The sequence below is a fragment of the Zalophus californianus genome, chromosome 16 (assembly GCF_009762305.2).
Source record: "Zalophus californianus isolate mZalCal1 chromosome 16, mZalCal1.pri.v2, whole genome shotgun sequence".
Classification (NCBI taxonomy): Eukaryota; Metazoa; Chordata; class Mammalia; order Carnivora; family Otariidae; genus Zalophus; species Zalophus californianus.
The window spans coordinates 10165790-10179417 of record NC_045610.1 but is presented as its reverse complement, the minus strand read 5'-3'; the positions used below and the strand labels follow the sequence as shown (position 1 = coordinate 10179417).

Here is a 13628-nt window from a genome sequence, read left to right as displayed (position 1 = left end):
CTCCTGCTACAACTGATCCTAAGGACAATTCTTTTTACATCCTTCTCAACTTTTAGGACTTCATGCTTTCCTGATATCCCTAGTGCTATTCTGGCTCTCCCTCTGGGGACTGCCTTCTTCCTCTCACCCTTTCACATCACATTTCCCAAGGCTCACCCTGGCCTTAAAGCTCTGTGAGGTTGCCCCATTCACATCCATTCCACCGGGATGACTCCCAGTCTGTATCTTTAGACTCACACCTCCCATCGCCGAAATCTTCTAAGACCCAGACTTGTCTTCCCAAATACCTGCTGGAAATCCCTATCGATATACCTGGATTCCCCATCAGTACAAAATCACCATGTCTAAAACCATGCTTGTCAGTGCTCTGCCTCTTGCTTCCCTCCATGGAACAGTACATATCACACACCATTAACAATTCCGCCGTTACCATATTCATTCACGTTTACAGATCTGGCATCATCTTTAGCTTTTCCCCTTTTCCTTTACCTCCTATATACGATCTCACACCAAGGTTTGGTTATTTCGTCTCGATAACAGTGCTCCCACTAATTCTACCATCTCGATTTCTACTACCACTGTCCTTAGTCAGGGCTTCAGTACTCTAAACCACTCTTTTGTAACAGCCTCCCTGACTTGCATTTCCAATCCATCCATTCTCTGCTGCTCGTGGGTCAATATTCTAGTAGAATAGCTTTGGTAAGAAACCATTCCATCCAGGGGCACCTGGGTGGCTCCATCAGTTAAGCGTCTGACTCTTGATTTCAGCTCAGGTCATGATCTCAGGATTCTGAGATCAAGCCCCACACTAGGCTCCGTGCTCAGCGGGGTGTGCTTGAGATTCCTTCCCTCTCCTTCCGCCCCTCCCCCTACTCACACATGCTTGTGCATGCACACTCCCCAAGAACATAAATAAATAAGTCTTAAAAAAATAAAAGGAAACAAACCATTCCATCCACTGAAACTGCTACCTACAACTCACAACACAGACTATTTTAGCTTCATTAAGGTTGTACTTAATCTAACCCCAATCCACCTTCCACTTTTCTTCCTCAGCCACCCTCTCTGTTCCAGTCTAATAAAACCATTATAATGCTGTCATTTCTCATAGCAACACATCTCTTCGCGTGGTTCCCTCTATTCTTTACACATTAACCACTAGCTCCTGCATAAAGTCCTCTAAACTATCTAGACAGAAGTAACCCTGAATCTCTTTTCAGTTTCTCAACATCCTTTACTGGTTCTGCTGATTTCTCCTGGGCTTTCTTCTTTTTCATAAATAGAAATTGCATCTTGCCTAGCTTTCCTCTACTAGATCATAAACCACCTTGGAATAGTACATATCTTATGTACTTTTGCATTCTCCATAAGAGCTAGCTCACATCACTAATAAATGCTTGTTAATAGAGATTTTAGGAAAAAAGAAAAAAACAAGATATAGCAGTTTCATAAGAGCAGAACCACTGACCACGTGGGAGTATAAATGTTTTACCTGAACTAAAAAAAAAAAAAAAAAAAAAAATTGTTTTTAATAGTTACTTCCTAAAGTACAAAATTAGAATGGCAATGGCATGAGGATCCAACTCTTTAACAACCATACCAAGTGATGCAGGCTGTAGTTGCCACAAAACCCGATAAACCTTCAGTATTTCCAAGGGGATTACAGAAATAACACAATAAATATTAAAAAGAACAAACTACTGATACGTGCAACAATCTGCATGGATCTCAACGTCATTATGCAAAGTAAAAGAGGCCATGCACAGAAGACTACATACTACATAAATCCATGTATATGAAATTCTAGAAAAGGCAAAACAGATGAGTAGTCGCCAGAGGCTGGGGATGGCAGGGGAGTGTGGGAAAACCTACAGCAAAGGAGCATATGGAACTTTCTGGAGTGATGTAAACACTCTGTCACAACTGTGGCAAGAGTTACACCAGGGCATATATATGTCAACATATATTCAATACACACCTAAATTGGTGAATTTTATTGTGTAAATAATGCCTCAAGAGAGCCAATCCTTGGTGGAAAAACCACCAACTGAGCTGCTAAGCGCCCCCCACCACCCCACCACAATATGTGCACTAAGGCATCAACAAGAGCTGTCTCTGAGCGGCAGAATCACAGGCTGATTTTGTTAATATTTTGCTCCCTTTTCCTCATTTTCTATAGTGAACAAGAATTACTTTTATAACCAGGCAAACAACAGAACCACAAACAAACCAGGAACCCCACTTTATACGATAAATAAAACCCATGAAACTGTAATATCAGGTATTATAGAAAACCACTTATCAGCATTTTTACATGAGTGTAAAGTATCAAAAGTGGGAAAAAAAAAAAAGAGAGATCCTGAGGCGCCTAGGTGGCTCAGTCGTTAAGCGTTAACCAAAGGCAGACGCCTTTGGCTCAGGTCATGATCCCAAGGTTCTGGGATCGAGCCCCACATCGGGCTCCCTGCTCAGCAGGAAGCCTGCTTCGCCCTCTCCCACTCCCCCTGCTTGTGTTCCCTCTCTCGCTGTGTCTCTCTGTCAAATAAATAAAATCTTAAAAAAAAAAAAAAGATCCTGAGGTAACTTCCAAGTCAAAAATTAAGTTATATTCAATATATCTCAAGTGATGAGTATATATTATTATAGATCATCCCTTCTGAAAAGTAACATCTCATGTCTGGCAAACAAGTCCATTAAGCCAAAAGTTGTATTTACCAGACTATTCTGTTCTTTAATTATGTCAAAGCACATGAGATGATCAAAGCATACATCCCATTCATTTTTTTTTTTAATTTTATTTATTTATTTCAGAGAGAGAGACAATGAGAGATAGAAAGCACGAGAGGGAAGAGGGTCAGAGGGAGAAGCAGACTCCCCGCCAAGCAGGGAGCCCGATGCGGGACTCGATCCCGGGACTCCAGGATCATGACCTGAGCCGAAGGCAGTCGCTTAACCAACTGGGCCACCCAGGCGCCCCCATTCATTCTTTTATCTAAAATTTTATACCTTCGAGAGAGTCAACAGGTTCATGATTAAATAAGATATCTAATCATTCAACTCACTTAGAGTCCTCCTTTTCATCTTTTTCTTCTTCATCTTTCTTTTCCTCTTCTTTTTTTTCTGTTTTTTCTGCTTTATCTTCTTCTTTTTCTTCTACTTTTTCTTCTTGTGAGGGTCGGGCAATTTGCTGCTAGAATGAACCATCATTCGTCAAATTCAACGTTAAAAGAAACAGCTCCTCAAACTGTGATGACAAATTACAATAAATACCTTTGCAAAAAAATCAATACACAATTACCTTATTGATCACTTGCAATGTAATTAGGGGTAATGTATTAAAAATCAGTCTAATACTCTTTAACATATTCCATAGGTATTGCTTAAAGGTGCGCGTGGAATGCTCCTAGGGTCTGGACCCATCAGAGAGGTCAAAGTGTTAAGATTCCACTTAGAAATCTGAAATCTGAGTTGGTTCTCTCTGTTTCTGTAACTCCCACATCTAATCTGTCACTCAAGCACTTCAATTCTACCTCAAAATCTGATAACGTATAATTTACCCCTAGTTTTAGATACCTAATATGCTTCCAACTTTTTCATCACTATGGACGGATACTACAAGAAACACTTTTATGCTTTTACTCTTCTGCAGGAACATTCATGTAATGGACTAGTAGACAACTGTGGTCATCATCAAGACTAAAGTAATCTGGAAAAATAGTAAGGAGATAATAGAGTAAAAAGAAGTAAAACACTCAAATATTTCTAAGCTATGATTACAACTCTATAATTAAAAATATGAACAAAGACAAGAGAATACGATTATGGACCCTTTTATCTTTGCTAAAATTGTGATTCTAAAAGAAAAGTGAAATTAAGTTTGTGTTAGTATTATTTTTATTTAATGCAGAAATCAAGACCACCTAGCCTAAGTAGGATGGAACTGCCACTCGGCATTACAGGACACAGCCCCCCGTCTCATGTGTGCCTCTTCCAAGCCCCCACCCTTCCTACACTGGTTGCTGCTCTGGACTCACCTAAACAAACCCAGCATTTCACATCTTTGCCTGGAACACCCTATCTATCGCTCCTTGCCTAGTAAACTCCTACATATCCTCTGAAATTCAGTTCAAAAATCTACATCCTGTGAGGCATTCCTTGATTTCCACAGAGAAGCTCCAGGTTCTGTCTCCCTACCTTGTCACCTGCACGGGCCACATCTGCTTGTGGCATTTACCACGGGGTGGCGCGTACCTGGTTATCAGGGTCTGTCTGGCTCCCTGCGTTACAATCTCCTCAAGGACAAGGACCCAGTCTTAATCATCTAAGTATCCCAAGTTCCTAGGAGACATGTGGACCTTAGAAGCCTCCGCATGAGCCGGATACAGCCAGAACCAAGTTCCTTTATTCTGCTGATCTGAAAAGTTTTGTCCTCTCGCCTCAATCTCTCATCCAGGCCAATGTCAATCTTGTCTCCTAATAACTGCCTGTCCTCTTACGTGTTCTGTCACCAGACAACATGAAGCGCTCATTAATTTGACATAAAATTTCCCTTAATTCTTAATACCATCTCAAAGTCTTCACCTACTTGCTAAATCTGGCTTTTTTCTTAAGATAACAAAGACCTTACTGGCCTCTCCAAGAGGTCCTATATTATGCTTTCTTAAAATCCACAAGGAAATAAAAAAGAATCTGTATCCTTCTTGCCCCCAACTGCCACTTCCAGAATATTGCTGAACTGCAGTATTTTTAAAAATATTTCCTTTTTTCAAATTTCACAAAATCTACCTATGATGCCTTCCCCCCCCCCCTTCTGGTGTCATGGATTGACTTCTCAGATACTCCTAAGAACAAATAAATGATTTTATCACATGGCTCATTATGCCTTGCCATTATTCTTCCAACTTTAAAATGTGTATCAATGCCTTTTCTATCAACATAATATCCTACAATTGGAACAGTTTGAGGTCATGCTCATGAAACTCCCCTAAGGTGAAGTCACAATTGCCATCAGTGGCAGGCATTGCTCTACCTCCAAGATCTTGAAATCAGAAAATCTCCTGTACAACAACCACTCATGCCCCAATTACCCAACATTTTCATTGTTGTTGGTCCTGCTATTTGTCCCCATCATGATTCTTGGTCCCTTTATTCTATGAAATTTCACAGTCCATCAGGAAAAGCTGTATCTACTCTTCCACTTTGACCCCTCACTAAATTGTGTCAATAACATGGTTCCTTCACTTGCTTTATCTGACTTCCCCAATTTCTCACCCTGGTAATTGCCAGTTTCCTTTTGAGTATTTATTATTACTAGACAAAAAATAAAAAATCAGGAAGACTTTTACATGTACACTTTCCAACCATGACTCGGTCTGCTTTACAACTGAGGTGTTTTACTCACCTTTGACTGACTCCCTAGGACACCACAGTGGTCCCAAGACTGGTTTCAAATGCTAATATCCTCAAACCATCCACTTGCTACAAATGTAGCATCCATTAGTCATTCTGCACAAGCAAGATGGCATACTAACAATAAACTCTGCCCTTTGCCTAGCAAGTAGGTTGTAAAACCCAGAAAATGGTTTATCTTTGTGACAGGGAGGTATCAACTTGGCAGAAGAGAAGTTAAGAGTTTCACTGTTCTCTTGGACTTAGATGACACATATAACTTGTTTCCCTGACACTTTTCTATTTCTAATGCCAACCAGTGTTCTGAAGAAACTAAGCAATCCCACACATTTCCGGCTGTCTGAAATCCAGCCAACAGCTGACTTTACTCCCCCTTCCCTAGTGCCAGGGACTGAGAAGCGAGGTAGCACCTGCTTCAACCAGGCAATGGGAAGGTGAGGGCAGGATGTCTTTGGAAGCACAAGCCCCAATTCTGCAGAAGGTGTGGACACGATCCCAAGAAACTGGCAGGGTTGCTAGATAGTCTCTAGAAGTGTGTGACAGCTGCAGAGCACACCCCCCCCACCCCCGTCAAAGCAGTATCCACACTGACCAGGCAGCAGTGGGTGGGGAGGGAGAGCCAGGCAGGCCAGAGGGTGCAACCAGCATCTACCTTCGGGTGATGTGCATGGAGAGCCATTGTAACGCCTGCCACGGGCAGTAAAGAGCATAAGGAATAACCTCCAATGTTCCCAAAAAGTGATCACCAACTGCTTGTTTCAGGCAAATCTGTAAAGGGAAGTGCCAATCCCCACGGTCTGGGATGGAGGTTATAAGTTACAGCCCTCACACCCTTCAGTAGGTTGGCTGGAATAGAAGTCCGCAGTTTCAAAAGGAAAGTCATCCAAAGGTCCCCTAATAGACAGAGGCACCCCAACAGCTTCCTGTCCAGGTTTCTCCCTCCTTAAGCCTAGTACTTCTTAGTCAATTAAAAAAAGTTTCATTCTGGGGCGCCTGGGTGGCTCAGTTGTTAAGTGTCTGCCTTCGGCTCAGGTCATGGTCCCAGGGTCCTGGGATCGAGCCCCGCATCGGGCTCCCTGCTCGGCGGGAAGCCTGCTTCTCCCTCCCCCACTCCCCCTGCTTGTGTTCCCTCTCTCACTGTGTCTCTCCTCTGTCAAATAAATAAATACAATCTTCAAAAAAAAAAAGTTTCATTCTGTTAGGGAGGATCTTATAAAACACGTCTGCCGAACAACAAACTATGCACTATAAAAGTGAGACTACATTAGAAAAGAAAATAAAAATGCAAATGAAAAAAATGAAACGTTTTATGTATTTTCTTTTTTTTTTTAAGATTCTTATTTATTTATTTGACACAGAGAGAGCACAAGCAGGGGGAGCGGCAGGCAGAGGGAGAAGCAGGCTCTGGCTAAGCAGGGAGCCCAATGCGGGACTCCATCCCAGGACCCTGGGATCATGACCCCAGCTGAAGGCAGATGCCCAACCAACTGAACCACCCAGGCACCCCGTTTTATGTATTTTGTAACAATAAATGAAGAACAAGGAAATTTCAAGAGTCCTCTATAGCAAGATCCAAAGACAGTTTATGCTGAGATTTATTTCTACTATATCTGACCGAATATCTAACACTTATATATACTCTATATGTATTTGTTAACATGCTCGAGTCTTTAGAAAACAGATAAATGAATTCCCACTCAGTAGATGATGAAGTTGCCAAGAAATAAAATGACTAAATTTAAGAGCAAGCATCTAGTGAACTAAAAACATACGAGACAAAAAGAATGAGGTCCTACTTTAGCCACTGAGTTGTCTGTTTTTAAAGGTTTTATTTATTTATTTGACAGAGAGAGAGAACACAAGTGGGGGGAGGGGGCGGCAGAGGGAGAAGCAGGCTCCCGATGGAGCAGGGAGCCTAATGCAGGGCTCGATCCCAGGACCCCGGGATCATGACCTGAACTGAAAGCAGACCCCTTAAGTGGCTAAGCCACCCACATGCCCCTAGCCATTGAGTTTTTTAAATATCTCAGGCAGTAAACAGAAAATATCCTATCAAAACATATTTAAGAACTAATGCCTTTAAATGAACTGAATCTGAGACTAGTTTCCTGAAGAGTAAAAACTGTCAATCACAACACACCATCGTGAAGGCGACAAAGGCAACAGTTCTACCATTTATTGGGCGCGCCCTTTGTCCCAGATACGACACTCCAGGGACTTCACACACACAACCAGTTCTCATGTTAACCCTGCAAGGTAATATTACTGCTTCCATGCTCACAGATGTGGAAACCAAGGCTCAGCAAGTGAAGGGACACATCTAGGCTTACATGGATACAGAGAGGCAGAGCATTTTTGGGTCTAAAGCTCTGTTATAACCAACTTTTTAAACCTGCCTGAAACAGTCTGTCTATTGTCTAACAATTCAGTCAGAAACTTTCCCAACTTCAAACATTACTACATTTATCTAAGTATATGCTTTCTCAATACCTCTGGGGAATAAAAAACATGCTGACATATTTAAAGAGGAAGATGTTGTCAGAATGAAGGAAGAGTACAAATTCTTGTGAAAGGTAATCAAGTATTTGGAAATGAAGAATGTGGCTTCTAAACAATGACTTGCTTTATTGTAGGTCACTAGCAGCTACCACAGTCCACATTTATTCTAGCTGCATAGTGACAGACTTATTAGATGGGAATTTATGCTGGAAGGTAAGAATTTACCTCTAACAAAGATGTTACACATAGAATCAAATTACTACTTGGCATGTTACTTATAATTCTAGATCCCACACAGTAACACTGAGGAGTGGCTTTTGGCTTCTCATCTTTGAAATATATTCATTGCTTTAACTAAAACTTATAAAGAACCACACTCACTCTCGTCATGGGATGCTAGTAAGTCGAACTGTGAAATGGTTTCAACATTATCTAACAGAATTTTGAGTTACTTTTGCCAACAATAATCTCTGAACACAAGTCTAACAAAAATATGATTATCTGTCTCACTTCCCTATGATTCTAAGGTTAAACTCCTTTTCAGAGAAAATAATATGCAAAGTTCCCTATAGCAATAGCAGGTTAAAAATCAAACCTCTCAAGCTTGGAATCTCTCTCCGCAAACAGCACACACTATACGTTCATGTGCTGAAATAACAATGACTTCCTACGGGTAAGAGGTCGGGAGGGGAGGATGGGTGAAGCAATCAAATAAAAATGGAAAGGATCAGGCATAAACTTCAGCAGAACTCTCCAGAGTTTTTAAATAAATGTGCCCTGATCGCTCTGGGATTACCTAAGGTAATTCCTCCTGATTCAAACTTGATTGGATAATAGAGCAGTAAAGTGATTTTCAAATTAGTTGGATCTCTATTATCTACCAGGGTAAAATCAAGACACACCAATTTAGAAATTCTTTACTTGTAACTAGTTCTTTAAAAAAAAAAAAATCGTTCTAAATAGCAAATTCTACATTCCCAACCCAGATCTGTTTCCTAAACTCCAGACTTCTACATCTAACTGCCCCCTTTACATCTCCACTTGGACATATGTATCTGAAATTCAGCATGTCCCAACTTTTTCCCCCAAATCTGCCACCCCCTCAGTCATGCCTACACAGTAAATGGCAATCCCATAAGCCAAAACTTGAGTTCTCTTTGATAACTGTCCTTGACTCCCCCACAATCAATCCATCAGCAAAACCTGTTTACCTTACCTTCAAAAATACATCCAGAAACGGACGGGTTCTCTGCACCATCCCCGATAGAGTCTAGTCCAAGCCACTGGGAGGATTAACGTAACCTCCTAACTGGTCTCCCTTACAATCTAGTCTCAACAGAGCAGGCAGCATGATCCTGTCACAACTAAAATCTGATACTATTCTGCTCAAAAGTCCAGTGGCTCCTCCTCTGGTTTGGTATCAGTTCTAATGTCATTCAGTTCTATATAAATGAGCCCTTAAACCAACACCACCTAATTTCAGAAAACCCATCCACCTATTTTGACACAAACAGAATGAAGTACACAAGCAATTAAGAAACAGAGATAAGATTCTTCTGGTCTAAGACAGTGCAATATTTCCATCATTCAATCCCCTCCTCTCCCAAATTCCCAGTGAAACAATCAGAGAAATATACAACTAGAGAAAAAAATCTTCAAGGTAATAACTTAAAAGCTACTGCGGGAAGAACTAGACTGATGGAAAAGCTGACCAACCCCAACCTGAGCCAACTTGGGGACAAACATACAAAGGTTCAGGTCAAGGTGATAGCACACAGGGACAATCTCAGTTCCGTTAAATGCACTCTGGGACGTGCTAGAGGTGTGAGCACGTAGAACAAGAATGTGCAGAAGAAAACTCTAATATGGCTAGAACTTAACAAGAACGAGTGTGCCACACGAAACAGTGAGATGGTGTACTAGATAACTTTAGGCTAGAAAACCAATGTTTCAGAGTAACAGAGACATTCCCTGTCACAGAATTTCCTGCTAGAGCTTTCTCCTCTATCATCACAAGCAACAGACTGCTAATCCTGCAAATGTAAGATATGACAAATATCAAATTATTCCCCCTTACATTACCGGGGACTGAAAATTTTAAACAATGTATAAATATAAAATATGTAATTTCTAAAAATTAAGTTCCATTAAAGTTATAAATACTAGTTTAATAAGGAACAAAAGCTATTGTTAAAAATCTGTAGCTGCAACTTGTTGAAAACGCAGATGTGCTCTAGCATCTCTAGCTAGAAGAGCTTGATTCCACTTTCTCTGTGGGAAGCCCCGGCACCTTCAATGGAACAGTGTTTGCCGCCTCACTGACATTTGATTTGCTCCCCGTCAGGCAGGAACTCCTCCCGGAGCTCCATAAGCATCCCTCGCTGTGTCTACAGTAGCAGCCCCATCACCGAATAAGTGCGCTCTTTTCCTCCCTCCTGATCCTCGTCAGCTCTCCGCCCATCTCTCTGTTCCCCTTGGTAAGCAAACCTTACAGACAAGGGCACACCTGTACTACCGCCACTAGCGCACCTTCTACATCCACCTTCCACTCACTACGATCTTATTTCTGGCCCCCTAACCAATCCACTGAAAATGCACGCGTAGGGCACCTCAGCTTTCTCCACCTCTAGCAGCATTTCACGCGGCTGGCACATGAAACACTGCCTGCACTTTGACCAAGAAACACCGTTTCCAAAGAATACAGAATCACATCCTGTGAGGCAGTAGTATTCTGTAGGAAACAATGACCCCGGAAACACAAACAGGTCATGGCTACCCATAATGAAGCTCTGGGTCAGCGTGTATCTGGTGAGCAGGGTGGCTAAGGAAAGAAAGGGTGGCTGTGCGGGGAAACCAGGAGAGATTTAGGAAGCCTGGTCAGCAGTGACCAGCTGTGCAAGTTCATGCATGCGATTCCAAATCCCAAGGTGAATCTGGGCGCGGACAGCAATGGTGCTCACGTCGTCCCAGCAGCCACACTGGTAAAGCACACGTGAGCTGTGACAGCTGCTGATCGGTTATTGGGGGGAAAACAGTTTTTAATGTACTGAACTGCAACTGTGAAAACGTACGCTGCACTGTATTAAAAACTGTCTTTTAAGATGAAGGGCTTTTTCAGAGTAAAAACTAAACTCCAGAAATGAAGTTACTCTGAAACAAAATCAGGCCCCGGTAATTGGGTAAATCAGCCTTTACGCTCATTACCACACTACATTTCTCTATATTTCTCATGTGTTCTACCTGACCCCTCCTCAGACAAAAGGACTGTTAAGGCAGTGAATGAAATGAGGTGTCATGGGTCCCATTCTTCACGTTATCACTGTTAACGCTGACGGGCACAATTTAGATAACATGGAAGTACAAAACTTTTCTCATTGACTTTATCATACTATAAACTTATAGTACATTCACAACAGATGATGAACACATTAAATATATATTAATTTCGAAATAATAACATGTTCGTAACATCCTCATTATTTAATGAAATGTCAATCCCTAAAATACACATGATTAAATACAAGGCCGTGGTTATACCATTTTTTTTCCTCCATATCTCCACCCTGAAACATCTTCTACACAGTAATGAAACACACCTGGTTTCTTCCTCTGCGTTTTCCATAATTCCTTCTTACTAGGGCTTTATAATTCTCATTTTTCTTGGTTAAGTAGTAATATAAAACACAATCAGGAACACTCTATAAGGAAAAAAAATTATTTTTGAGGAGCCAAAGAAATAACATTTTTTAAAAATCAAGCAACACTTTCAAGGGAAATCTCTGGTATTCTCAAGGTACAAATTAAAGAGCAACACATGCCTAGCATTTTAAGGGACATCTAGGCTGTAAAAATATATACATTATATCGACTATTTTAATGGACAATTACAGTGATCTTAATCCAAGTTACGTAAAAGATACCAGGAACTATCAGAACATTCAATCACTTCCTTACTAAGCAGTAACTAAATTCTTTCTTGTTGCATATATGTAAATATCCAGAATGTCTTCTTTAAATATATTGCTTAAAAACACTACATCCAATCCATTGTGGAAAAAAAAAATCAGGGAAAATCAGGACTCTGATATTTTAATCAGAAATTCAGTAAGGTTCAAAAAGCATTGTAATCTATGTGTTTTTAGGGAACTATAGTATCAAGTCATTTTTTGTTAACCATGAAAATTAGACTGTGTTCTGTGCTTATGATCTGTTACGTAATTATAAATATCACTATATTAGTCACCTGAGAATCTTTCCTGTATCAAGCCCTCTATAAAAATCAGTTCTATTTAACTACCTGTGTATTAGAGCACAAAAACTTCAAAGTAGCAAACATCACAAACCCATAAACATTCTCAATGCAAACCATTTCTTACCTTCCTTTCCAAGTAGGATGCAATTAGTCCAAAGTTTTTTGGATGCTGGATAAACCTGAGTAAAAAAAGGGAAAACAAACACACAAACAAACACATACACACAAACATTTTAATGACTTAAAAAGGGGGGGGACCTTGGGAACAGAACTATTAGTACCGACTACTTCCCAGTGACCCCTAACTGCCAACCTGAGAAACAACCACAGAATCGCTGGAGTCTTTTAAGGGCACAGATTCCTGGGCACCATCCACCAGGAACCGATGGGACTGGCCTATGGTAGAGCACAGAAACCTTTACTTTTAAAATGCACCCCCAGGTGAATGAGACACCACCCAAGTTTGGGTACCATGCTTAACATGACTCCGTAACCCCAGTTCTCATCTGTGACCGATCCTCCCATCTATAAGCTTATGGGAAGGTCATAGCAAATCTATATTCTCTACCTTCCACAGTATCCATCCAAATGCCAAAAAGGGGCCAAGGTTTTGGGGAAATGGTTCAATTTACAAGTGAATGCCAAATACTTTTCATGAATTTATGTAAGCTTCTATAAGAAAATAATTTAAAGTTTAAATTACTTGTCCTTAAAGATCTCCTTCTCGTGGTCAGTCCAAACATTCATAAACTGCCTATCTTTATAAACCTTCATAGGGTCCTCCATGAGCCCATTCATGTTGATGAACTTGACCCGTCTCTGTTCTGCATCAAACATCATAGGCGGGATCACAGAGAGCTGCCGCATTTGTTTCTCATTATTCTGCAAAAGAAAATAAACACCATTTACGAAGAATAAAATTTAAAGAGGGCTATAGACCAGCTACCCTAATATATGCCAGAAGAACCACATGCGTAGTTTCATGTGTCAATAGCATGTGGTAACTACACATATATCTAATAAATATTCATTAAATGAATCATACAGAGGGTATACACATTATGTTTTTATATCCCACTCCTATAATTGGAGAAGAGTTCTTTACTTAAAAGAAATAGATACTTCAGATAGTAACATTTCAGACCTAAAGGACACGAAGAAATGCCAAGTTCATTGAAGTAATGATCTTATGAAACATTTAATTATATTAACACAGTCTCATTTTTAAAAGTCTTAACATCATTTTAGAGAATAAATCTTAATGTCATTTTGGAGACCAATGAATAGGGGAAAAAAAACAGGCACCAAAATCTTAAGGACAGTGATTTTAAGTTAAACTCACGTGTGAAATACTTCTTGCTAATCTTATGTAATCTTTCCACTGAAAATTGAAGACTATTATCCTTAAAATTTCAACTAAAACTTTGTTACATCTATACAGTTGGTTTTTCCCAAAGTTCAATTTAGT

The 13628-nt window shown here is 40.4% G+C and overlaps 1 protein-coding gene across 20 annotated transcripts in view; it reads right to left on the bottom strand.

Moving 5' to 3' along the window:
• The window catches only part of NCOR1 (nuclear receptor corepressor 1), a 152108-nt gene that overhangs the window by 67832 nt on the left and 70648 nt on the right, over positions 1 to 13628 (bottom strand). For 13 of the 20 annotated variants that reach the window (XM_027625485.1, XM_027625486.1, XM_027625496.2 and 10 more), the window contains 4 exons: positions 12864 to 13042; positions 12285 to 12339; positions 11505 to 11606; positions 3063 to 3190 (listed from right to left, as the gene is read on the bottom strand). In XM_027625485.1, coding sequence (XP_027481286.1) covers positions 3063 to 3190; positions 11505 to 11606; positions 12285 to 12339; positions 12864 to 13042 — 464 coding nt within the window. The remainder of the gene's footprint in view (positions 1 to 3062; positions 3191 to 11504; positions 11607 to 12284; positions 12340 to 12863; positions 13043 to 13628) is intronic. The other 7 variants (XM_027625489.1, XM_027625491.1, XM_035724566.1 and 4 more) reach the window with 1 other exon arrangement.